At 40.5% G+C, this 27,966-nt stretch overlaps 2 protein-coding genes across 2 annotated transcripts in view; one reads left to right on the forward strand and one right to left on the reverse strand.

The window, feature by feature from the left end:
- The window catches only part of MAPKBP1 (mitogen-activated protein kinase binding protein 1), a 529,170-nt gene that overhangs the window by 268,994 nt on the left and 232,210 nt on the right, over positions 1-27,966 (forward strand). The window lies entirely within an intron of this gene.
- On the reverse strand, positions 156-27,354 carry EHD4 (EH domain containing 4). Its single transcript, XM_030240619.2, has 6 exons — positions 26,994-27,354; positions 19,086-19,262; positions 14,723-14,820; positions 10,242-10,654; positions 7,287-7,451; positions 156-4,814 (listed from the first exon to the last, which is right to left on the reverse strand). The coding sequence occupies exons 1-6, from the start codon at positions 27,227-27,229 to the stop codon at positions 4,278-4,280; spliced, it is 1,626 nt and encodes a 541-aa protein (XP_030096479.2). The 5' UTR covers positions 27,230-27,354; the 3' UTR covers positions 156-4,277.

Consider the following 27,966-nt stretch of genomic DNA (forward strand, 5'->3'; position numbering starts at 1 on the left):
GAAACAGCCAGAACCTATTATGGATACATGAACTGAGGTGGGAAAACCAGCAGCTTGCCAAATAGCTACTCTGCCTATAAGCCTTAAGTAGCAGGATTACAAAATATGAGTCACTGAAAGATTATCTTCCAGAAAGAAGCATTCAAACCAGGATCTCAGGTAGTTCAGTATTAGTTTATTAAATCAGCAATTTTTATCACCGCTTTCTAAAAATGATTACAAAGCATATTAAAATATATTACAGTATCTGCAAAGAATTTACTGTGTAATAAAAGTGCAACAATAATGAACTTACAACTTTGTTTGCCTAGTTGGACAAACTGAAGCACACTGCACAGATCAAGCCTTTCCTCAAAAATCAGAGTGCCTTTTAAGTGAAAACAGTGTTTAACAAAATATATTAGAAAAGGTGAGCATGTGAAATAGAAAATGAAGTTCATGATCATTCCTCAGTGCTAAGTTACACATATCCATCAAACCATACACTTCAAACTCTGCTTGAGATCCAACAATTTAAAGAGCCACTTAAATGAGTGCACATTGTGAAGGGAAGAAAGTAATGGAAAAAAAAAAAAAAAAAGAAGGTGCATTTCAAGTGCTGGCAATAAAAAATATTGAAAGCCAGGGACCACATACCTGCTGCTTTGAGACCAGGTTCCACACAAATCCACACCACACCCAATTAACAAATGGGGCCTCACCCTGACTTAAAAATCTTTGTAAACTCTCCAATTTCAAGCTGTCACAGCTTTTAAGTCTCTCAGTGTCCTGTATTGTGCTTAGGAACTGTAACCCCACATTTCCTGTTTCAATCTGCAACAAAATCTCGTAATTTCTGAAGGAATAGAACTAGGGTTGTAAATTGAAATTGTGGAATAGCTGGAGAAAAGGTAGAAGCAGCAGTTTCTACTTTAGTTTAAGTCAGCAGGCTACATCAGTGGGCACAGATTTCACAGGATGAATTATAAGCAGCTTTGAATGATCTTGCAGAAAATGTTATTAAAATCCTAGGTATAAAATGTCCAACCAACTCAACATCTTCACCTTTCTTCAGCAGCCATTAGTAACACACTGAACCCCAAGGATTACTGCCTACTACTGCTAAAATAACCACTTAGAGCATACTCTCCTGAGAGAAGGCAATCCTGCTCACTTCTCATGCTTCTAACACACAGATTCACTAACTCCACAGAACATGACCCAAACATTTGTGTGGGGCTGGTTTAACTGAACAGGCTTGCAAACAGCCAGCAAGGGAGATGGGGGAGGCCCATGGACCTGTGAGGATGTAGTGAGAACAGAACCCCTTCCCTGAGCCACAGCAACCCGCTCCAGCAGTTTAGCTGTGCAAGAAACTGCTGTTCAAACTTCCCATGAAATGTATTTCATTTCTATCATCTAAATGTGATGCTAGTTCACTGTACCACATACTCAGAAGTAGATTTATGTGGTACCTAGGTACCACATACCTAGAAATAGATTTATGTAGCTGTGGATGCAAACACTCCTATTTTTCCAGACAGCCGGAGAAAATCCACCTCTACTCCTACACATGCTTCATGCATTCATCTTCCAAATTCTACAGGAACACAAAGCAAAATACTACAACCCCATCTAGGCAATATTTTTAACTTATCAAAGGGATGTATTTCAATTTGTCTGCTTTAAGACCAAGCTAGCATATTGTCATAGAGACTGAGGAAAAGGCTGTGCTCTCCATTTTACTACCAACAAAACTAGAAAAATAGAATAAAACCACTGAAACTATCCTGCTCTTCTCACTGAAGGAGGATATTTCTAATGGCATGGGATCACATGGCTCCAATATATCTGGAGCATCACCCCTGGAAGCTACATGTGGTGGGAACTCAAGCGGGAGTCCCCTGCTGCAGCCCTGTGCTGTTGAAAAGCGAGGTAAGGCAGAGTGGGAAAATCAGCAGCTTCCCAGATCCTCTCAGTTTTGCCTACACTCCAGTAGTCACAATACACAAGCTTGCATTCTTTCTCCTGTTGGCTTTCCTGATTAACTGGTCACTAGTACTAAGCTGGTCAGTAGTGTATGAAATGGTACTGACCGCAGACACTGCCCACAAACAAACACACATTACTACTTCTGCAGCCTTTTTCTTCTTCTTAACACCCACCATGTCTACAGACTATTTTTTTTTCCCAATCAAAAATAAATTACATAGAAAATAGTTACTCTGCAGATGTACAGTCACACAGGTAGACTCAGAGTCAAGTTTCACAGCTCTACTAAAGTGCACAGAGATGCACTAAGGTTAATTTGGCTCCTAATTAAGGTCTGAGAGAAATTAAGTTGGTATGCTTGAATGATAGGAAAAACACCTAAGATTTAAAAAAACCCAACCAACCAACCAAATAACAACAACAACAACAAAATAAAATAATAAAAAAAATCAAGTCCTCAGAACAATTCAGCTCTGCCAGGACATCCTTGATACAGGCCCAGAAACCTGGCAAGGTAAAGGTGGTGTTCTGCCATTACTTAAAATAGCATCATTGTTTTCCCAAGCAAGTGCCCTGACAAAGTTCATGGAAATTGCACCTCAGAATAGAACAGATGTAGAAAGATGAGAGGTCCAGAAAGATGGGAGGCATTAAACCTGACAACCTACAAATACATTATTTGAAGAAAGAAGCTGAGGCTTTTCTTAGATCACCCAAAAAAACTGAACATGGAAGTGTGACTGAAACCTTAACTGGGAGACAATATCCAAACTATTTCCTCCCCACCCCTATTGCAATGATGTTAAAGCACTTTTTGGCTTGCTCTGTCTCAGAAGGTATTGCTGCTGCCACTTACTGAGACCTAACAACAAAGTACTCAAAACTACAGTACCTTTGATGTGAAGGGGCTTTCCTATTACAAATGGAATACAAGTAAATTCCTGCTCATACACATGGGCCAGAACTGGCTGCCAAATTTGATTTTAGGAAAGAACTGGCCCTCCCTGAAAGACTCAAGTTCACAGGGCCAAAGACTTGCCTTCTTTTAAGGTACTGATAAAAATCAGTTGTAAGCAGACAGTATGTTCAACTTTGACTGTGTGTTGTTGGAAAATAAATGGTTATTTAAGCATCCATTCCTTTCATGGATTGTTTTCAATAAAGGAGTAATATTTGGAGGAATGAGTCTATCACTTATTATAGTCAATGTAATAGTTCCTGTCAGCCTCCCCATCCTTCAAATCTGCAACCATGAGAATTGAATCTCTCTTTTGTGGTTGTCAGCTACATGTTGGCAAAAGAGTTAATAACTTCTCTTAATTATATTATATATTAAAAATGCACAGAAATAACTGTATAATTAGCTGTAAATAGAAATTACATACCAATGAAAATGTTCCGAGACAATTTGATGTACTTTAAGGAGGCTGAATACACATTTTCTGAATAGAAAGTGAGGTTTAAGTTCAATGCAAACATGGCTTTTTCAGCTTAAGAAACCATTCTGCTGTCACTTTGAACCATTCAGAAATTCATTGTCCGCAGAGAAGCTAAGCTTAAACTGCAAAGAAAATTATAAATACAAAGAACAAAGGAGATCTCAGTTCTTCGAATGATAATACTGACTATATAGTGCTGTGTAAAACTGAAGAAGCTATTCTTCAGATAAGACAATGACAGATCAAAAAAATTTTAGTATTTTGCAGTTATAGACAGAATCTTAAGTTTTAAAACAAGGTTACTTATATTCTGAGCACTTACAAGACTCTCCTCATTATTCTTCTAACTCCAATTAAACAATAAAAAGAAAGAAAAGGATTTCCTTTTATAGCAGCCTTTTCTTAGACTATAGAGATGCTTACATTCACTCAATGGCTTAAGTACATTTTTAGCATCTAAATATTCCTTGCCTATGCAGGTGAATTTAACATTTTGAGCTTCAGTGTGCTATTTAGGATAGTTTGGATACAGGGTTGATAAGTATTAAGGTTTGGTGAAGGTCAGCAAATTTTATGCATGGTCTTTTCTGCTTTATAGTTGTGAAGACAGCGAGACATGGACACAGGACTACAAAACCATTTCCACCTTATGACAGAGCTTTTATAAGGCACTTGTGATAAGCATGTCTGAGTGAAGGTCGGCAGGGACAGCGACACGAATGTTTCCCTGCTGCCATGCTCATAACTTCAGTAGCTTGTGTGAAATGTGCTGTGAGGTTTAAGGATCTAAGCTTAACTTCAAATTTTAGTATTTTCAACACATTTCCTGTGGGAATTTCAAAATCCTCACTCTTCTCCTTGTATTGTTCATTCTGCTGTCTGGAAAGGTTTCCTGTGAGATGGTGGCACCAGGTGGGAAGGTAGTGTGCCAGGCAGTTCATATCCATCCAGTTTAATCTTGATGAGGTGTTTTGCTAATGCAAACTCTTCATCATCCAGCATCCCATCGCCATCACAGTCTGCAAGTTTCCAAATCTTCCCCAAGACGCTATTGGGTAGTTTAGAAGTCACCATCTCCTTCTTTGCACTAATCCCAGATATTTTGCCATTGATTGGTGACAGAGTGTAGAAAATCTCATCGTAAGCAGGTTTGTCTTTGGCAACAACCCACTCCTCTTCATCAGCTCCTTCCTTGGCACCTTCCCCGTATCCATGGCCAAAAGGTCCTGCCATGGTGCCATCAAATGCTCCACCGTGTACCATCTCTGTGGGCATGTTGCTCTCTTCCTGTCTGATCAGGTTCATCAGGGAGGCAATTTTGTTGGCCAGCATGTTATCCACAGTTTCAATGAGCTTTGGTTTCAAAGAATGAAATTTAGTGAAATCACAATTCTCCAACTGTTCCTGTGAATGATACAGTGACAGTAGTTAAAAACTATTCCAATTCATTGAAAAGTTTAAAGAATGGGCTTAAAATTAAAATAATCAAGTAATAATTCAATTAAAATATGTATCTTTTGAAGCTGTTTCTATAGCTGAAACTCCTCGATGGAGAAACAAAACACATGTACCATACAACCAATATATTTGATCAAACACAGTAAGACAATTTTTATTTATTGAATTACATTTACAATACAAATTTCAAAGTGCAGTGGATAAAACCACAGCAGCTGATGAATGTTACCCAGCAACTTTCCATTTGGTTATTTTTTCCCAAACATCAAAGAAATCGTGCAAGTAAGTCCTCAGTCCTGCTAGCACTTAGGCAAGCGTTTAGAGTCAAAAAATCAAATCCAATGTTTGCAGGACTGATCTGATTTTATAGATTAGACTTCTTGGTTGTGGTTAGGTCAGGAAAAGGTGTCCCTTACCAATAAAGAAAAGCTGAGTGGAGATAACAGCAGCAATGTTTTATAGCAGTGCTGCCAGAACTCATGAAGTCACATGCTCCCTGCAGAATTTGTGGAGTTTTCATCCTAACACCAGTGAGATATTTACCTTGGTGATATGCATTATCCCAACACAAGCCCACGCATGTTTTACACCACAGCATTAGAAAATTAAAAGTGCTTTAGGCAACTATTAAATTTTTTCTACATGCAAAATGCTTGCCAGGAAGAGAAAGAGTGGAAAAGGTTAAAAACACTCAAAATCACCACTACCACCACCTCCCACCTTCTGTAAAATTGTTTGTGAAATTGCTTTAACAAATCCCATCTATCACCTCAAGGAGCTGCTCCTGTACATATCAAAATGATCATGACATTAACCCAAGAAACCTGGAGCATGGGGTAAAAACTGTCAACCCACAACTCTGTTCAGGTGACATTTATACATAATCACCTGATTTACAGCACCTGATCAGAATAAATGTATGTAGTGGAATAAATCTCAGGAAGCAAAGATCAACTTGCTATCGGATTTGGCACAATTTTGTTTTCACACCGTTTTGCTTTCTCACAATTTTGCTCCTCATTACAGAAGTGACTGATCTCCTGTATATCATATTTGCTGCCATCTGCTGCTGAGGCTTAACTGACATGTACTGTGAGTTTGAAAGAGTTTCATTCAAATTTTGTTTCAATATTCAGCTCTCTCATTCCCTCACTCTGCATCACAAGCAAAAGCAGCAAGGGAAGAGAGAGTCAACTTTTGCCACAAAATCCCCTTTCAAAGCCTAACTCACTAAACCCTTCCAACAATCCTGCCTGTGAAAACTTAGCTAAAGTACATCTTGTGCTTCATCTGTGATTTGCTATTTCTATAGCAAATAGAAACTATTTGCTATCTGCCAATATAGCTATATTGCTATATGCCAGTAGTTGATTCCCAGGTTAAATAATTAAGTTTATGAAAGAAACATGTGCCTTCCTACAGACAATCAGCCAACCATCAGTCCTGATGATAGCTGTGCAAGTGCACCACATGTCAGAATGATACACCTGGAAAACATCCTCCATCACACTCATGACTAGTCCACGGTCAGAGCAAACTGCAGGCTCCTGATCTCTTCTTCAGCTTTCAAGCTGAATTATCCTCTAATTCAAAGGCCATTTAAGAAGCCTATGATCTGAGATACAAAAATTGCCAATTGATGCTTGAAATCACTACTAACACAACATTAGCTGGTTTTCCCTGGGATATTTTCTAACTCAAATCAGAGAACAGAAATAAATAGGCAAGAAAGTGACAGAGAATTGGTTGAAAGACTGCAGAAAACCCAAAAGAGGAACAGAAAAAAGGTATTTTTAAATAACTTGTGAGCATAAACCAAGAACTTCTCTCTCTCTCCTTCACAGACAGGAAAAAAGCCAAAGACGATTTTCAGCAGCAAGAGGTTTTAAGCTGGACTTTTCGAGTAACAGATTGCTTTTATTACTCACTGGGAAACAGCACCAGTAAGAACAGGAACAGAGTAGAGTAAAAACGAACTTATGACTACAGATATCTTCACCTACACAAATATTTGATACCATCACAAAAATAATAAATATAACCACATGAAGGGGCTTCTTTTGAATCCTAAACCTGTGTGTGTTCACTGCCATTTTATTTGCACAAAGCCTTTAGTACTTCCTGCCAAGAGAGACCAAGTACTGACTAAAAGGACAGAAAGTCAGATTCCTTATTCCTTATTTTCATAGTCTTTATGGAGTCCTGCATCAGTGAATGCACACTAAGCAAGTAACCACTCTTTTTTGGTCTGTACCACTTCAAAGTCACTCTAATGCCATGTCAGTCAAATGACTGTCATTTCAACTGCTCTACACCCTGAGCTGTAATGCTGAGATACTCTGTTCTACCTTTTCCAATTTGGCAATCCTGCTACAAAGTTAAGAATTATTTCAGTGGAATGGTAATCTACCATCTTACCTGCATTTTCTTGACTTCAGGGAAGTCCCCTGCTGAAATATGGTATTCCCTTTGCAGTTGGATGTAGATCTCAGGCAACTTATTGATCAGTTCCTTCTTCTTATTCTCCTTCCCAAATACAGAGGGCATCTCTTTTTTCAGATAGCTGATGATATAAGCATGAACCTAAAAAGAAGAAAAACTGAAATCAAAACAACTGCTTACCAACACTTAGCAGTAGTGTTCCTCACCTAGGTCATAAAAAGAAACAGAAATATGTTTCCCTAAGGAAAGATATTATCAACTACTGTGTCTGGAACTTTGTGTTTACATGAACAGTTAGCTGCCTGTTAGTTATTATTAGCTTTTGCTGCTTTCAGCATTCCTTTGAGGGGCAGAGAGAAAGGAAACACATTTCAAGGAAATACAGATGCACACTTGCTCTTTTAAGGAAAAGCTTGGTACAGCATTCTATGAGTACCAACAGCAAAGGAAAAGGCAAGACCACAAACCCCATGTCCTGACACTACACACAGAGCTCCAGCCATACTGGTCCATCTGTATCATTTGTAGCTCATTTGCCACACCAGCCCTTGTGGGCATCAATGGGATAATTCCCAGTAATCCAAGTATGCTAAGTGGCAAGGCTATCTATTTGAAGTGATATTGCATTCCTACCTAGGTACTGACAGAAGAGCGAGTACCTACAGCCTGTATTTATGCAGCCATCTATGCAGATGACAGAGCAGCCAGTTCCAACAGGAGCAGCATGCCATGGCTGCCTAGGGAGAGAAGAAGAGCCTTTCCAGCTTATAAGGAAAGACATTAATTTAGGATGTCTTTAAACACATTGATTCTTGCATTGCCATCAAAATATCCATCCTGCCCACCTTCCTTATGCCTTTATTCGGAACCATTCATCTCTCCTCCCACCACCTTCCCCACCAAAAGGATCTGCTTGGCCACAGAACAAGTGATCAGGTCCAGAACAGAAACAGTGGTTGCACTTCCTAAATGAGGTGAGCTCACCTATCCAGCTCACTGTATGGACATTGAAACTCATTTTGCACACAAGAGGGAAGGCACCGGGGCAGAGCCTTCTTTTGAAGGAACGCTGCCTAAGCTCTGACCTGGCCAGGACCATGGCAGCCAAATGACCTCCACTACAGGATGTCTTTACAGAACTCAGGTCCTTGTTCCTTTTAAAAGAATGCAGCTGTCCACAAAACACAAGTTGCTTACAATTTTCACACACACAGAAAAAAAGAGTTAAAAATTAGGTATGTTTACCAAACTGTTGAGCAATAAAGAGGTGAAATTTTGAAGACTGGGAGAAGACAAATTACCCTTAAAAAGCATCAGTAAAACAAGTGATTGCTTCAGTGTTATGTAAGTATAATACTTAATACCTACCAAACCATGACAGAATGTGTATTACAGCATTCTACACAAACCTTACACAATCTGCACAGGGCAATTGCCCATTCATTTCCTTACTTGTTAAGGAGGAAACAGAAAAAAAATATTTGCTTTTAGAAGAAAAATGATGTAGGCAGTTTTTATGTGCACATCTTAAGTTCACAAATTTCACACAAACACTTCCTTATATCTAAAAAGAGTGTAGGCATTTTAATGGCAAATTAATTTCATTTCTGTAGAGGAGAAAAAAACTCCAGCATAAAGAAGCATAAAATCATGACATTTTCTGAGTAAGTATTTCTCCAGAATTACAGAATGGATTCAGTAAGGGTATTTTTAAGAGCGTTTATAAATAATTGTGAGCAATTTTATGGATCTTATGTCCAAAATAATATTTCTATCAAACTCAGAAAAGTATGTTTGTAATTCATAAGCAATAGTAGTTTCACATGTGTATTCTAAGTGGCCTAAGGTCTGCCAGTATGCACATGTGTTTCTTGTAGATAAGAGCAGTCCCCATCTTCAAAACGGGATAGTGAGTCACAGGACTTAGGCAAAAAAAAAAAAAAAAAAAAAAAAAAAAAAAAAAAAAAAAAAAGAGAAAAGCATAATGCCCAAATCTGACAGCATGTTATCATGGCTTTTGTTTCTATTCACTGTAAATGCTTTAGAAAACATTAAGAAGAGGGTAGCAGAGAAAAAGGGTAAAAGAAACCCCACACTCAACACTGTAAAAAGCTATTTTTGACTGTCAATACTTTGAGAGCAGATTGGAAGGCAGAAAAATGACACTGGATTACATTGCTGCTTTCCTGCAGATAAACAGTTTATTCCCCTTCCGGGACTGTGTAACATTTCCCTAAGACCACTGCATACTGTGTTTACCTTCATCAATTTTTATTTTACATTTCATAGAAATATCTAAAAATTACTCAACTGACACTCCTTCAATGCCAAAATGATTGCAACAAATGAAAACAAAATGCTGCCAACATTTACAAAACAGACTGGATCTGAGGTTGCTCTGAAATCAGAGTAAATTTTAACAAATCATTGTGATTTTAAATGGAATTTTTAAAGAAGCAACTTCTACAGTGTGCCTTAAAGCTCACACCAAAAAAACCCCCCAAACCAACAGCTCCCCTCATTCCTCCCTCCAACCCCCAAAAATAACCCCACCAAAAACTCCTGAAAGTCTATCTTCATATTCAGAAATTTAAATAAGCCAACACAGGAGCGGAATACATCCCCAAACAACTATTCATATCCTGATGGATTTGCAAGTCCTCTTAATTTCTGATTAGTAGTTCACATTAAAATATATTTCAAGGAAAATGCATTTGGTTTGATAACTGCACAGGAAATCAGAGCTCCTGTCTTCTACCAACAGCTTTCTCCTCAAGTGACTATCTTTTCCTTGAAAAAGTGACAATTCAATCCAAATTAAAAACTGTGCTAAAATCACATATTTTATAGCGAGAGAAAAATCGGCAAGGTTGAGGACACACTGAGAGCAGCAGAGACTGCTCATTCAATTTTGTTTTCTTCTCTTCTTACCTTTGCAAGCCTTGCCCTTTTAATGAGATCATTGAGTTTCCTCACAGCAGCCTTCTGTGGGAGACTCTGGATATCCTTGAAAAGATCCTGTGCCTCGGCTTCGAAGAGTCTCCGGTTGTCTGTGTTGCGGAGGGGATGGGCCCAGAAGGAGCCAATGTAGACCCGCAGCACCTCGGGCGTGTCGATCACCTTCCCCAGGGACCACATGAGAGCTCCATAGACCCTCATCAGCTGCTGCGTGTCCACTTGGTCAGCCTTGTTCAGCACCACTCGGATCTTGTCATCCTGGCCCCGGAAGGACTTGATGGCCTCCGAAAACTCATCGGATATATCCAGCTTATGGGCATCAAAAAGGAGGATGATTCGGTCAACCCTCTCAGCAAACCACTGGAGGACTTGGCAGAAGTCGTAGCCTGGAGGAAGAACACACTGTTACAGTCTTACCGGTCAGAAAAGTGAGTTTTGGAGGATGTAGGGCTGGGGATAGAGAACAAGAGGGTAACAGCTTGCCAAGAGGACAGTATCTGTGGACAGTGAGGTCAGGACAACTGTATCCTGCATTTCCTTGGACCAGTCTCACTATTACTGCCTTCTGTTTTCATCACTGCACTTTTTTCTGTCTCACACCCACATTCCAGGAGTCTGGTTCCAGGACAGCACCCAAGCTAAACAGGACTGTGGGGCTCTGATCACAACCTCTCTTCTTCACTGCCAATATTGGTCACTTTGGTAGCACTACTTATCTGAATTAACAAGGAAAATGGTTCAAATGCAGCATTTAAAACCATTTTCAAACCCGTCTCTCCTCACCTTGCAACACTTGCTGTTATTTTTGCCACAGCAGACTAAAAAGTACAATTTAGAAGTAATGTGACTACATTGCTGATGGCTTTGAGGACATGACAGGTTACAGAACCTGAGCAGTGACCTTCTGATCACCTGAAACAAGCCTTATCACATTCTGAAGGAAAGCCTATTCATAGCACCTGTCTAAATGCTTTTACAGGTTCAGCTGGTACCTAATCCACATAACAAACAGTGCTCAGGAACTCCTTACTCAGAAGTGACACATCTAATCCACACAGTCACACTGGTGATTCAGCTTTGGGTTAGGCATGGATGTGACTCATCTAGTATGAGTAGGAACAGCTAAGTATGTACTGGGAGCTTTCTGCTTTAAAAAAAAACCAACAAAACAAAACAATATCCATTTTCCCTTGAACTCTTTCCCCATACTCTTTAAAACACTTGCCTTCACACCACTCAGTCACAAATGAAACACCCCCTCCCTTCCTAAGAGGAGTTCCTCCCTACATCCTGCCAGACACTCATTTTTCCAAATCCTGCAGCCCACACAGACATTTCTGTCTGCAAGGGCGTGGACATGACCAGTGATGCTGCAGAAGCAGCACAGGGACAGGCATTGTCTGCCCAGGGGACAATGCTGGCAGACATCTGCACATTCTCCTCAGCCACTTGCACTGCCCCTGAACTGACAGGCAGGAAGCTTCTGGCACATCCTGCTGCTGACAGCAGGAGCGGGAAAGGTGTGTCTTGAGACATCTTTGAATGTTGCCCTCTGTGTATATTTCTGACCCTTTAAGAAATCAGCTCCTTCATCCTGTGGCCTGGATGCTTTCCAGAGTTAAAAATAGAGCATGCTGGGAAATAGTGCTTGTCCTCTAATTTTACATAGTCCCTTCACTATTTTCCTGCATGTTAAAATGACAGCTAATATTTGAGTCCTCTCTTGCTCTCAGAAGGCTTCTACTTACTCCTAGTGATACCTGTCAAATTTTAATATTGTACAGATATTACACTCATTTGTAGGTAAACAGTTAAGCAGTAGCTAGTGAGATGGGAAAGAAACACCAACAGCAAAGAGGCATGGTCTCACACTGAGGCCCTGTAATGTTATTCTTCCATCAAACATTTTAAATAAGAAAAGCTGTAGCTTACCGATGTTAGACACAAGCTAAACTTCTAGAAAGCAGAACCCTCTCTGACAGACACATTCAGGGATAGCAGAAAACACCTTGTACAATCCTGCTTACATTTGCACACAATAATTTAGAAAGTGATCAAAGCAACTCAAACTTCAAAACGTGCTAAATTAGACTTATAGCATAAATATGTCTAAGTCAGACTGACTCCTTCAGGAAGCAGGTCAGACAAACCTTGCTATGTGCAGCATCACGGGACAAGTCAAGTTTGTGCCCCACAAAACCAGCTATATGCAAACTGCATAAGCAGCCCAAAAGCCATTTACAGGAAATGTATCTGACTATGCAGTATTTCAGCCAAGGCTGAGTGTAGTAATTTCTGATCATGATAGCGTGGAGTATGTGCATGCAATAAATGCACAGGCACTTGTAAATAACTTCTTGTATGGTGATGCTTAAGTGTATGGAACCTCTATTTAACCTGCCCTCAAAGCCTGGGACACTGAGAGAACAGCGCTCTAAAGCCAACTCCCAAAACCTCATATTTGGTACAACCACACTTTAAACATGATTAAACTAACAGTATACAGGAGAACCACACTTTGATAAAAGAACTATGACAAGGGACACATTCAAGACAATCTTTATCACATGTAAAAAAATTAGTTAAATGCAATCTAACCAAGTTAAAGCCTGTGAAACAGGTGAGAGTTTGAGGTAATCACTGAACTACGTCAAATCAGGTGAAAGTCTATCATACCAAAGGGCAGGCCAGCGAGGCTGTAACAATTGATAAGGCACATACCATCCTGACAAGGAGTTTCTGAACAATAAGGGAACAAGAGCCATGTTTTGTTACATCACAGGAGCAATTCTAGATGGTAGTGAAGAGTCCTTCAGGCAACACAGGACCACCAGTGAAACATAACCTGGAGAGAAACACAACTCTGTCCTGCACTCGGAGTCTGAGACTTCACAGCATTACCTAATGGTCTTGAATTTGGTTACACAATTGCTCACTTTTTCAGTGGCATATTAATATAATACTTTACTTTTCTGCTTTTTTCATGTTCCCTTCCATACTATTACAAAAGTGGAAACTTGAATGCTGCCAAACATAATTTTCTCTTTATTTAACAAGCAAAGAAAGGGTAGGATGCAGTTTAACTTGGGCATTTAAGCTGCTAGTTTTAACTTGACGAGGAAAAAGGGAGCAGGAATCCACAAATGAAAAGCAGACCACTGCTGATTTTATCAGACTTTGTAAACTGGGATCTAAATATTTTGCGGACATTTTATGAGAAGATTTTTTCAGGACTAAAATCATTAGTTATACACTCAAGTTTTTCTGCCTAAAATAAGAGTGCCAACATGCAGTATTTGTTTTATTTCTGATTTCACAACATTCTAGTCTTTGCTTGCAGAGATGTAGAGCTCTCATGCTGTTTATCTCTACTATTTCACCAGCACATCACATAAAGGAAAGCCCAGCACTTTCCCCATGATGAATGCTTTACATGACTATGAGTAATAAAGAGGACAAAACATCACTGAACAAAAAAATCCAGAAGCATCTGGTAGACCAGTTTATTAAGTAAGCATAATTTAGATCATAGTCCTAAAAAGTTAGTCCCTTATTCTATCAGTTTATTATAAAGACAAGACTATTGTTGCATAGCTGCCATATATTGTGCTTGTACCAGGATTTCCTCAAAAAATCCCAGGTGTGGTATGTTAAGAATTATTTCCTCTGACAGAGATAAGAAACACAAGTTTCCATTTCTTAAGCAAAGGCCTGAAAACAGAGGGCAGCATAAGCCACACCCTGCATCACTACCATTTACAACTCCAACAGGCACTCAAATGCAGCTGAAGAATGCAAGGAAGAAAGTTGTTTACATTATGCTGTTCTGTTTAAATACTTTCTCAAGACAGACTAATGTTTAAAACAGCTTGATAAACAGAGCTCAGTTCTCTGCAGAATTTCCATATTATTAAAAATATTCTCATTTGCTCTTTCTCCTCCTACCATTTGACCTCCTCTTTTGACTGTATTATATTATGGCATGGCTGAGCAACCTTAAGAAGCAGCTCTAGCAGCTGTACCCACAAAAACTCACCTTATTTATAGCCCCACCCCCAAATTTTTCAGACACGATCAACCTACAGCTATTATGAATCATTTCTTCATTCATGAGCTTCAGCAGTATATATGAGAGTCACTATTATTTCATGGAAAGCAATTCAAATGACCAAAATAAGGCTTTTTCTCTGGAGTGACAAAGCACTAATTAGTCAACAGACCATGCAACTGTAGCCATTTGCAGCCACAGCAGCAGGACAACAGAAATACCAACCCCCACCAGCTTTCAAGAGAAAAAATTCCAAAGCTGCATCCAGCCTTAAAATATATGGGTTGTCCAGGGCTTGCAGTACACAAGTACGTACAGTACCACTAAAACAGGCTCCCCAGAGATTAGGATGCTGATTTGTCCAGCAGAGCAGAAAAAATTAGTGAGCTTGGTCACTGCAACTCACCTCTGCTGATGCGCTGCTTCTCTCCAGAGAGAATGCCAGGGCTGTCAATGATACTGATGCTCTTCAGGACCTCGTTGGGTAGCTGAGAGCACATGAACCTGCAGGAAAGCAGGGAAAAAAACCAGTAAGAATAGCTCTAGCTCACATACAGATGGTCACTTGAGACCTCCCCATTACATATCTGATTTTAGAAACACTCAGGTGAGACTCAAAACAGTTTCTGAATCCTGGCAAACCTCTGTGTTTCGCAGCCATACACATTTAACAAAAATTATGAAGAGAGCTTCTCAAAAAAACTCCACACGGAAACCTTGTAAAACTGTACATCTAAGTGCTGATTTGACCTCAAATTTTGCAAGTGCTGACAACTTGGGCTGAAAATGCAAAATCAAAAAGACTCCATCAAACCCATTTTGCTAGGACCAAAATTAGCACACACAAGAGAAAATTGTTCATGTACTCCAGCTTATGCCCAGACTCAAAGACCGAAAAGGCGAGGAAGCAGAAAGCCACACTGACAATATTTTTATGGTCCAGTCCCTGCCACATCTCTCTCTTTCCTGATTTAGCAGTGAAAAACACCAGGACTTCTCCCACAAACCCAGCCAAAACAATCACAATGCCAGAAGCAGGAGTTCAAATTACACACAGTATGCTCTAAACAATAACCTCCTGCCTCCTCAACAGGAGGCAAATTCAATGGTGGTATTGTGGAAGAATAAATAATTGACGAGGACTCTGAGAGCCGTGCAGAACACTCGGTGTGTCACCTGCAAGCAGCAATGATGCTTCTGTGACAGTTAAGGACTGAAGAACTTCACTGCCCTTCATCATAACCTGCCTTGAAGAGATTTGCATAAGAGTTTAATCTTCTTATCAGGGAGCAGCTGAAGACATGAAGGAGCACACAGAGTTACCCAGCCTCCTCCTGCGAGGCTGCCCCACACAGGGTTAAGCTGCAGCCTCAGGCTCCAAGATAGGGCTGCCCTTATATCAACCTATGGCTTCACAAAGCACACTGCCCCAAAAAACAGGGTATCACAGACAGGAAATTGTAGCTGTGCTGAGCTCAAACAAGACCTTTAAGGCCTTGGATCATCTGAGTTAGGAAGAGTTCAACCAGTCAAGTATCAGATACAAAATGTAAACTATATCGAAGTCTAGATGGTATTTTATACAGTACAATTTATTCAAAGGAGATTGAGAAGAAATGAAGTCCTAACACCTCACTTCACCTTGTTCTGCAAGAGACCTTGTAGCAATGAGCCTTTAACAAAAGCACACAGTGTGCCTTCTTGGATAAAACAGAAATGGCAGCATTGCCTGTGCCTCTCCCTGAAACCCAGAAGGGCATAAGGAAACAGCAGCCATCCAAGCCTGATAGAACCTGAGGGTATGCAAACATAAATTAAACATAACATAAACATAAATTTGAACTCGACAAAATTACATTATTTGAACTTGCCAAAACCTAAAGGCAGTGCTATGTCAAAGCAAACAAGTTACGTGGAAGCATAATGGATGTGCGTAAGTGACAAAGAAAATACATTTAATCATGTGAACCATTACAAAAATACGTACATCACCAGTATGTACAGCATGAAGAAGCTTTCATTTATTTGGAATTGTGAAGACTGAATTTTCATGTACATTTTTTCTTATCACTCTCAGCCAACCTTAGAAAGCCCAGTGCTTGTTCAGTGTCACCAAGATGTTTCTAGACCTATCTCATGGGAAGAAAGGCACTGTTATGCCAGCTGAACAATACAGCAGTGTCTTGACTCAGGCACCACCCAAAGGGGGACAGCTGGAAAAGACCATGCCATAAAATAGAGAATCACAGGCCTCAGAATTGCAGACACTGCCATCTTTGCAGCAGTCACTAGTGCCAATGGGAGGAGATAAGTAAACACATGGGCAAACACACAGGAAATAGAAGCATCAGCTCAGAATTAACTGCTTGTTAGCTTTTAGAATAAGATAAAGATAGAAGATGGGTTGAAAATCTTGCCTCAAACTAATATTTTGGACAACTGTAATGATAGTGGTAATTGAATTACTATTTTCAACACTGAGACTTATTTCTTAACACAGCACTTCATGCAGCTCATGAAAGTGCTACATCATAAAAAACAGAACTACATACTATCCACCTGAATGAGAGATTTAAAAAAAAAAAGTGTTGCAAAAACAGTTGTATGAATGAGATGACTGTAATTTATTATGACACATAAAAATAGATCAGGACCATGCATTTCTTCTCAGCAGCACTAATTTATTTACGTGGTTTTCTACATGTAAATTACTGTATAATGCAGTATTCTTCCCTCATCAGCATCCAAGGGCACACTAGGTCCTGTCCCCCTTCGGTTTCCTCCCCAACTTTTCTTAAAAGGATACAGGATAAGTAAGAGTTTAATACAGGAACACCTCCCCCAAGCAGTGAGATACAGGGGGCAATTAAAAGGGGTCATGGAAAAAGACAAAAGCAAGGTAACATCAATAAATTAATGCAGCTAATTACTAAGTACAAGCCTTGATTGTGATACCGTGTTCTTGTTTGCTTCATTTTTTCCATTACCTCAGTCCCTGTTTCCTGTCATTTGGATTGTTAGACTTGGATGAAAAGGATACTCAACTTCATAGTCTAAGTGTTCATAGCCTTAATTTCCTCCATAAATAAAACACTAGGATTGGGAAACCTTTAAAAAATAAAATGGGAGGGGGGGAATGGGATGGGGTGGGGGGAAGTAGAGAGAAGTCTATCAAGGCAGGTGGAAAAAATGTAATATCAGATAAAAAGAACTGTCAACATGGCAAATGACAGAAGGCATAGTAAAATATGTACTATGATTACAGGTAACCTGGTAGGATCTCAAAAATACTGAAGCCTATGACAATTTCATATAAGGGAAGTCATAAAGAGAAAGGAGCTGGTAAGTTTTGAAAAATGCCTGTGAAAGATAAGCACACAGATCTCTGCTGAATAACTAAGGAGTAAGAGTGACTGTTGGGGAAGATAAGGGTGCCCACAGCACTTCAATACAACATCACAGCCACCAAAAGAACTGGAGTAATTTGGTCAGTTACTTTGAAATTACATCTTTTTAGCTAGCCAATAATCTTGCTTGCATAACAGTCAAAACCTGTCACAACTAGTTAGACGATTTAGGCAAAACATTATATTGCCACCCATCCAAACAAACACATACCATTATTAAATGTTCTGTGCAAATATTTAAATATTATGTAAAACACAATTTATATAATTTTTATTGTAAGTACATTAATTTTTCCTTGAGACAGCACAATGGTAAGGAAAGGGAAAACAGAATAGTGATCTGGAAGAGAGCATTTAGCCAATCATCTCAAAATTGTTATATAAAATGGGACTTGACTACAGTCTCCCACAGCACGTATTCTTATCTCTGCAAAGCGACAGCCAAGCCAACTGTAAGCAGCTGTAAACTTTCTTCTTTGAATAAGCACAGCAATAGATAAAATTGTACATGATGAACTTTTAACAAGCATGCCAATATTTATCAGCCAAACAGGAAAGTTTATTGTTAAAAAGAACCAATTTAGATTAATTTGCTTGCAAAGTGAGGCCTCCATGTCAAGCTACCATCAAATACAGGAAGAAAACAAGGTGATTGCTCAGACAATGAGAATGGAGTTATTAGTAACTAACTTTCAACTGAAAATATTAAGCATGCTACTTAAGTTTATTATCAAAATGTTCACAGCCCCTGAACAACTCTTCCCTTTCTATAAATACACAGCAGATCTCCCTGGTCTATGGAACTACCTGAACACCCAGGCAGTTAATATTAAACACTTAACAGCCTTAACTGTTATTTTTTCCATGGGGCACATTCAAATCTTTCCCTTCTTGTATCTCTTTTTACACATCCCAGCAATTCACAATTTTAAATAGCCATACCAAGATATCCAGTGAAATCAGTGGAAAGAAACAAGACAGCACCAAAGGGAAAATGCTTGGTTTTGGTTTTTTTTTTTTGATGGTAATTTTAAAAAATAGTACTAACCTATCAGTTTTATTGAGTAGAATTTTAGCATAAACTTACCCTGAGTTCCACCTGGCATCATGCCTCACAAACAAGTCACCCAGTGGATCATTTCTACAGTTTTCTGTGAACTGGTTTTAAAAACTATTTTCTATTCAGATAACTGAGTATCTCTATCATAATGCCACCCTACCTAGTACTGCCTTTTTTCATTTAATTCACCTGAACTGCCACCATTCCTGCTTGTATTTCAATATTTATTCCGTGCTGCACAAAACAGAACATGCCAAAATTTCAATGTAATCATCAGAAGACAGAAAGCAAGATGATCTCACCTGTTCAGGAACGCATTTCCAAAGCGGCTGAGTTTCCGGAATGGCTTCTTAGGATCAACAACCAGGGCATTTCCAGGAACATTTCCTTCTGTTTCTCCATACATTACAGCAATAAAGGAATCTGTGGTAGGTTCTGGACCAATCCTCATGCCTGGAAAGTCTTGCTCAAGCAGGTACCTGGAGGTAAAGAACACATAAATATATTTATACATAATTGCTATATTTATACTTCAATATTCCAAAAGAATGAATGATTGGGATCCATGGCAAAAGCTAATACCTACAATTTGCTTGAAAATGCCCAAGGATATGCATATTCTCCAAGATTAAGATAACAGAAATAATGAAATAAAGGAAAAATGTAAACTGGGGAAGGAGGAGGAGAACTGAATTAGTTTTTCACAATATCTAGATAAAAGGATAAAGTAAATCCTTTACAAATAGTGTGGAAAGCACTCCCTCAATTGCATCACCTCAACCATTTAAGGGGATGCTTCTAGCAAAGATCTGAGTGCTGTAGGTCACACTACAACACATGGCTGCTTTTCTGAGTGTTATCAAATCTATACCAGTGCTGCTGGCACAAAAAGGGAATGGTTTGAAGCTGCACATGAGCAGATCCAGTTGGCTGACAGATCCAATCCTTTAATCAACTTGGCATGATCTCCCTAATTTTAACTCATCCTACCAGAGGCAAAGAGAACCATTATGAGGCAATAAATTTTTATCTCTTTGGGAGTGAGGAATTTATTTTTTTCTTTTGACCTGCACATAAAAAATTAATTGTTAACTAAGTCAGACCTGCAGCAATTCAGGCCTAACACCAAAGTACTGCCAAAAGACACCAAGTCAGGCAGTTCTCTACCACCAGAAACCATCTTGCACCTCTCTTTGAGTAGTCCACTGACAGAAGATATGGCATATACTCAGACGGCCTAGACTTTCCAGACAACAAGGTCTGCAATGAATTTAGTGTGTATTTAAGTATTAAAACTTAATGGAGCCAGGGCATTTATTTAGATAAAAAGCCTGTCTGCATCCCTTCATGGATGGCAAGTGTGAAGAAGTAAAAGCAGCCCCAAGTCCTTTGAGCAAACCTCCCTCTAGCACACATTCTGTGACATCTGCCATCCTTCACAGACACAGACAGCACTGCTAAACTTTAAAGCAAGAGTGTTATTGTCCTCAGTCACAACAGCACCATCTTGGCGCTGGAGACTAAAACAAAGTGTTTTCAATGTTACCCTGCAGTTCTTATTTAAAAAACAAAAATACCACACTTTTAATCAAGTATGCTTTAACTATTTACATAATCAAAACTGGGTTTACATGAGAATTTTTCTTCAGGCACAAGTGGTGGTCCTGCATGCAGTGACAGCACTAGTTACATTTTAGTCCATCTATACTAATGCTGCTCTTTTAATAAAGGTTTATTCTGGACTTAATCCAACAGTGCTATGCCTATTCTGCTATAGCTTCCTAAATCAATATTGATTTGAGAGGACTTGCTATCTGCTTTTGCTGCAAAAAAACATTTTCATGTATTATCTATACTTGCTGAACAATCTCTATTTTCAAATAAAGTACCCAAGCATTTGCAAATGTATAGATCAGTGCACCAAAGCTGAATTTAAGAAACTAAATATACGTTACATATTTCAAAGGTTGTTTTCCACTAGCCTTAGCAAAGTGGCTCCAATTAGCTGAACCTATGATCAGGGAGCATGGAACAGCTATTTACATAAGATTTCCTGTAGCTTTCTGCTTCCAAAAAAAGAAATTAAAAAAATACCAATACTAAAGCTTGTGACGAAGGAGGAACATAAGAACAATCATGCCAGAACACGCCAGAGTCGATCTGTTTTATCTCTAGAATAAACTGTACCTAATGCACAGTAACAGGGAAATCAAACTGACCCCTCTCCAAAAGCAAATGAAACAACACTCAAACCTCTCTGCCCACACAGGTTTGTAAAATGCAGCAGATCTCTCACTGTACAAATTCAATAATGAAATTATCTAAATGAAATAAAGACAAAACTCCTTTAATTTCTCACCAGCTGAAGCCCTCATGGAAATCCAGGATTTTATATGTCGTGGCAAACAGCTGAACACCTGAAACATGAAAGTGTGTTCCCAGCTCTTCACAGAACACAGTTCTCTAAAACAGGATGCCAAGGCTAACTCACAAGAGCCACGAAAAATTTCCAGATTGGAGTTATCCATGGCTTTGATTTTGAAAGATCAATTATACTTTTGTCTTCCAAAATAAAGTTTTTAACTTGCCACGATAAAATATTCTATTTCAAACACTGCTTTTCTTCACTGTCCTTCTTTTAAAAGACAAGGGGTCTCTAAGAGACTTGTAAATAAGCTCTTCTGTAGATACAAATTGTCATTCCCAGGCTGCTACTGACAGAGGTAGCAACTCATAAGGTGACAGACAACATATACCAGAAGAGGCTCCAAGAGCAGCAGTAAAGAACATATATTGAATCAAATGCACAGGAGTGAAATCCCACATTCCATGTCAAGGAAAACTGCATGGTGAGATCTAAATGCAGCAGAAGACACCTCCAGGATAACAGGATAATTGCCATCTATCCTAAGGCCATGAATTATGGCATGGTTATGGAAATTCAGTGTTGACAGTCTTTTAGATGCCTAAAAAAGTAATTTCATGGCCTGTTCTTGAATTTGTAGGTTTAAAGAGTTACAAATACAGAATACCTTTCATGATTTCCAACATCTCTTTCTGCTGCTCTGAACTTGATAGTGCAAATACCAATTAGCACTTTATTGAAATGACTAAACCAGAATAAAGTGCTACTGAACTGCAATGATACTCCCAAGTTAATGTCATAGAGGCAGCTTTAAAAACCAGGCTTTTATGGCGATAACAATCCAGGAAGAAAGGACCTCCTTCCAAATACCAAGCCCCACCCAACAGTCACAATGCTCTGCCTGGTACAACTATTAACAGACACAGGAATCACTTTGCATCACAGGTATTTTCCATTAAGATTGCCTCACAATTGCACATCAAGAATTAGTACAGGCTAAAATAAACCTCTTCTGAGCACTGGCTGTGCTCAAGTGTGAGGGGTTTGGCTGGGACAATAACTACTATGGGGCTGTGTTTTGGATACGTGCTGAAAAGCATTGACAATACAGGGATATCTTCATGACTGCTGAGCAGCACTCACACTCAAGGCCTTTAGGAATCAAGGCCTTTTCTGCTTCTCACCCCACCCCGTGAACAAAGAGTTAAGAGGGGACACAGCTGGGACAGCTGATCCCAACTGACCCAAGGGATGTCCTGTACCATATGGCTTCGTGCTTAGCTTATAAAGCTAGGGGAAGGAGGAGACACTTGAATGATAGCATTTTCTCTTCCCAAGTCACTGTTATGTATGACAGAGCCCTGCTTTCCTGGGAATACCTGAATATTCGTCTGCCCATGGAAAGTAGTGAATGAATTCCTTGTTTTGCCTTGCCTGGGATGCTTTTACTGTATCTACTAAACTGTCTTTATCTCAAGCCATGAGTTTTCTCAGTTTTACCATTCTGATCCCCCCATCCCACTGTGCAGGGTGTGAGTGGCTGCAGGCTGGAGCTGTGGGGTGGGCTGAGCCACAACACGCTGTATCACACTTCTCAGCATGAAAGAACAGCTTTACTCCCCACACAAAAGGTAAGAACAGTCTCCTGTAAATTGAAAAGCTGCCAATGTTTCTGTATCAAATGCTTCATTAGCACAGGAAAATACCTGTATTTTCAGCATCTATAACTACATGCTCTTCTGAGGAATATTCAGCAGAGAAGAAGTTCAAAAAGGTTCACAGGAAGAATGCTTAAAAATAGCCAATGCCCCAAAGACAGTCTAGATCAAACAACAGACATCCTGTTGATTCTTCTCTCTTTGTTTTTACCTGGGCTATAACCTTTCAGCTTTGCCAATAAACATTCATCTAGGTTCCTCTGCAAGATGTATAGCCAGACTACAGGGAACTAGGTTACAAAGTTCCCAGAGACAGAAAGATTACTCACAGCTGCAGACACCCATTATCCTTTGAAGTCTAAATGCATTAGCTAGGCCACACTAATGCACAAAAGCAAGTGAGCTGGACAGAGCAGCACTGAACAGGGATACTCCGTGATGCATTGGGAGATAAACTCATGGCTCCTTTACAGGGCTGCTCACCTCCATACTACATACTGCACCAAGTATTACATACTGCACCAAGCATTCCACTTTTTTTTTAACACAGCAAAACTAGCAGATGTTTGCTTTAGTGGCTTTAGTGTAAGAATTCTGCTCTAAATAATCCAAAGCTTTCATGTAGAGCTAGTGAAGAAGTTACAGCCTTAACCCAAAGAAATTAAGAGGGACCTTCCTCCCACTTCACCCCCAAATAAATAGATGCAGCTGCACAAGTGATCACACACTACTTGCAGACTCCAGACATTATGCATACAAAGGGGTGCTTTCACAAAAGTCAGCTCTGGCTGAGTTAAATAGCAGGAAGTTTTTAACCTCTGAGTAATACCTGTGAGCAAAGTAAAAGCACAGCCTGACAATGTGAGGAATTTACTTCTGGTTTGTCTCATGTTGATAAGTTCTTAAAAAAAACTCAGTCTCCAACGCTTCCAAAACAGAATGAAAGAAACTACCTATTTGCATTGACTACCTCCTATCTCTCTTCATACAGTACAATTCTTCTCTCCTGCCCCCACTTTCCCCACTTTTTTTCCAAAAACAGGCACAAGAAATTGAGACAATTACAGACACTGCAAGGCCAAGCAGCTCACATGTAAGATAATAACTGGCTCTCACTATACTCCCACTTCATTAAACACAACTGGACAAGCATTAACATTTGGATGTATTTGTTTGAATTGTCAGCCCTGGCAAATAAGTGAATAAAACTATCACCACACTACACCTTAGACAGCAAAACTGACTGGTTTCACCACATTGTTCCAAGTGCCAGAGCGGATAAACAGCACTGAGTGAAAAAACACAAGAGCTGTTAGAAACCTGGAAGTGTTTGTTTCCATATCTTAATCTCCAGGGACAATCAGTCACTGGTACATCAGTGTTTTCCATAAAGACTTTGTGGAAGGAACTGGGTGGATGTGGATGTGTCAGAGGCATGAAAATGTGAAGTTCTCACGATAACGACTCAAAGTAAATGCCAAATGAATATTTGACAGCTAAACATAATTGTTATGTTCACACATAAACCCAACAGTAAACACTTAAGTAGACCTCATACGCCCTCCTGACTATGAAGTCAAGAAATGTGAACAAATGACAGTTTTTAATTATTTATTTAAAATAATGTTTGCTTATTAAAAGGTTTGGAGGAATAAATCCCCTATAGTGTTACTTCATCCTAAGAAAAATCATCTAGAACAAATACAGGATTATAACAATCTTGAGAGGGTATGACATTTTTCCATGGAGATTCAGCATGCCACAGGCTGAACTTATTTCTGGCTGACCTGGACACTGTAACATTTCTCCATGTCTTCTTCTAAGTCTTGCACACAGCATACAAGAACTTCTCTTTTTTTGCCCTTCTATTTCTCCTTTAAATTAGGTTTTGAGTAACAGTCACTGTGACACTATTGTCTAAGTTGCTGCCCATATTCAGTGGAGTATTTTTTCATGCTGATTCAGCCAACTATTATCTATGCTATAGAAAACACTGAGGTAAGGAATGTTGATCATAGTGAGAGCCTTTAGAAGCAATAAAAGATATTCTGCTACAGATTTGAGCTCTGCAGTCAATGCCTTCTCCAATACCTTGAACAAGACTAAACTGCTCTGCAAGCTACCTAAAATGGGCACAGCAGAAAGGGGTAAGAGGATAAAAAGAAGGGCACATCACAGTAGAAGCCACCTCTTGCATCAAGTCAGGTATTTTAACAAAACACATGAGAAACCATCTTTGAAAACTTCATCTCTGTCAAAATTGTCTAGGCATCTTCATCTGGCACTGACAAATGCTAAAAAGAAGCTGGCAAGAGCTGTAATAAAGTATAGGTCCTTTGTCATTCAGACTGTACATAAATGTCAATCAATCCTTTTGCTCAGCATTTTATTCTTAAAGTGGTAAGTTACAAAGCAACAGTAGCAAAAATACAGGCAAGGCACTGCAAGGAATACTAATGTTTCTAAGCACAGCACTGACTCGTACTTCAGTCAAATACAGGCAGCTATAAAGGACAGAAAAGCTGAATGTTCATAAATCAAGTACCTGTGTTCTCAACCAAGGCAAACTCTCAGGAGGGGAGACACAGAGTTTTCTATGAATTGCAAATAACAGAACTACGCTGCTGACAGACAGCACAAGTTCAGGTATGCACATATTTCTGAACATTCTGCCTCCCTCTGTATTACCTGTGCTCTCCCCATTCCTTGTCCACAAGCCAAGTAACAACACTTACCAGGAAATATATACAGACTAACAAGGCAACTGTAATTTTAAAAAAGAAAATGAATGAAAACACCTAGAGAAACCTTGGCAAAATCCAGCTCAAAAACCCCTTCCTCCACTCACCACCTTGTGACTGTCTGTGGATATCCTGAAACAAAGTTTCTTTTCTTTTAACTATATCCCTATTCCTATTTTTAAAATATTATTCTGAGCAACACCTCTTTATGTGTTTGTGGGAATTCAGTAATAATCAGTAAAGAAACCGTGTCCGACTTCAAGCTTTCAATTAGCTAGTTGTAAAGCCTGAAAAGACACATGATTAGTTCTGCAAACATCTGAAAAGCTCTCAGGTGATTAAAGGTAAACATCGAACTTCAGGAGAGATAGGTATTTTGCACTGCAAAAGGAAAATGGTGTTATGGAAAGGCTGCCTGTAATCTTTGGAACTGAAAGATAAATATTTGTAAATTTTATAGAAGGACTATAATGAAGTTCAGATATAAGCAGGTCAAAATGTGAACCAAGTGACCCCTCAGCGTCTCTTGCAGAGTTGGGCACAACATTAGACTGATTTGTAAGGGGCATGTGAGAGGGACGAACATATGCAAAATATTTACAGATTCATAGCGTTGTGCTTACCCGAGATATGCTTCAGGTTCCTAAAAATGAGTTACTAAGAAACTTAGAAATAAGGAATATAGGAAAGACAGAAAATACTACAACAGGAACAACACTGTTAAGCTGCTTTAGTGGTGATAACTGCTTCTTCAATGTAATTGGTCAAAATAAACACACATGGAAGGGAAGACTTTCCAAATACCACGTGTTTTTTTGCCCAAAACTCTTGTCACCGTACTCCTCTATGATCACATCCGATCTGTGCATTAGCTACTTTTGGGAAAGAAAGGGGAGGAGATAAGGTGATCTCCCACGGCCGGTGCAGTCATGCCGCTCTGACACGAAGCCCCTGGTTTTCCTTTGAAATAATTTAGGGATTAAAAGAACCAAGAGGAAGTAGAGAACGGGGTTACACTTTCTCAGCAGAACATGAAATAGAGAGCATACTCTTGAACAGGAAGCAAGCGGCGAGCTACAGAGCGTGTACCAGGGCCGGGAGCGGCACACCCTCGACACTGCTCGGAGGCTCTCGGCAAGCCCCGCTCGCTGGGAGGGTCGAGGCACCAGCCCCACCGCCTGTCACGGGCACGGCGCTGCCCGGCCTCGGCTCGCACCCGCGGGGCAGCGCTGCCCGCACGGAGCGTGCGAGGGACTGGCCGCGGGCAGCACCATCCCGGGCAGGAGGGACTGGCCGCGGGCAGCACCATCCCGGGCAGGAGGGACTGGCCGCGGGCAGCACCATCCCGGGCAGGAGGGACTGGCCGCGGGCAGCACCATCCCGGGCAGGAGGCGAGCCAGGATGACCGAGCGGCCGGCGGGGCCGCTCACGCCGGAGGTCACCTACCGGATGAAGGTGGTCTTGCCGGTGCTGTACTGCCCCACCAGCAGCACCATGGGCTTGTTCTCGAAGTCGGCCTCCTCCAGGGCGGGCGAGTGGAACTCATGGAAGCGGTAGTGCTCCTCCAGCGGCAGCAGCTTGCGGAGGTAGAGGTCCCGCAGCCCGCCGGTCACCGTCTGCACCACGTCGGCGCCGCCGCCGCGCTCCCGCCCGCCGCCCTGCTTCCCCAGCCAGCTGAACATCCCGCCGCTGCCGTCCCGCCGCGCTGCCGCTGCCGCTGCCGCCGCCGGTGCCGGTGCCGCCGGTGCCGCCGCGCCTCCCGCGCACGCAGCCGCCGCCGCCGCGGACCCGCCCGGCCCCGGCGAGAGGCGGTGCCGGCAGCGCTGCCGCGCTCCACTCAGCGGCCGGGCCGGGCGGGGCCCGGCTCCCTGCAGTACACACCCTTGGAACCGGGCTGGTCTGGCGTTTTTCTGACGGCCAAGTTCGTCTGGTGGGGTTTTTTTTCGAATCCGATGATTTTTCTTTTTTTTTCTTTTTTTTTTTTTTTTTTTTGGCCACAAGTCCGCCTCTGGAGGTTAATTGTGCCTGCTGCTCTTCTGAGCTAAAAATCTCAGCCCCTTGCGATGAAATCCGGAAACACTTTGACAGCTCCGATCTGCACCTAGAATCGCCCAAATGCTTTTCGTGTTTTTCTGATGATGGTTGCTGTCCTTGGACGCAAAAGAAACGTGTGACTAAGCGCCGTGGTGTTTAGCTGCAACATCAGGCCACTGTTTTAAACACTGTGAAAAATCTTAGTATAACAGGGAAATCTTTCTGTGAGACGTGTGTAGAAGATACGGCCATTAGTTCTAACCTCAGGTCCTGCATCGTGTTAAGCCACCTTGCCCATTGATTTTACAGGAGATTTTAGTGGACTGTAACGCCAGATTCACTACAACCTTGGGGAAATCAATAAAACAACTCTTTTTTCTCCTCT

This window comes from Serinus canaria, chromosome 5 (assembly GCF_022539315.1).
Source record: "Serinus canaria isolate serCan28SL12 chromosome 5, serCan2020, whole genome shotgun sequence".
NCBI classification, from domain to species: Eukaryota; Metazoa; Chordata; class Aves; order Passeriformes; family Fringillidae; genus Serinus; species Serinus canaria.

Coding starts and splice junctions, on each gene's coding strand:
- EHD4 (XM_030240619.2), bottom strand. CDS start 27,229: ATGTTCAGCTGGCTGGGGAAGCAGGGCGGCGGGCGGGAGCGCGGCGGC. Junction 19,263..26,993: donor GGCAAGACCACCTTCATCCG/GTAGGTGACCTC, acceptor CTTTACCTCCAG/GTACCTGCTTGAGCAAGACT. Junction 7,452..10,241: donor AAAGGGCAAGGCTTGCAAAG/GTAAGAAGAGAA, acceptor TCTTCTTTTTAG/GTTCATGCTTATATCATCAG.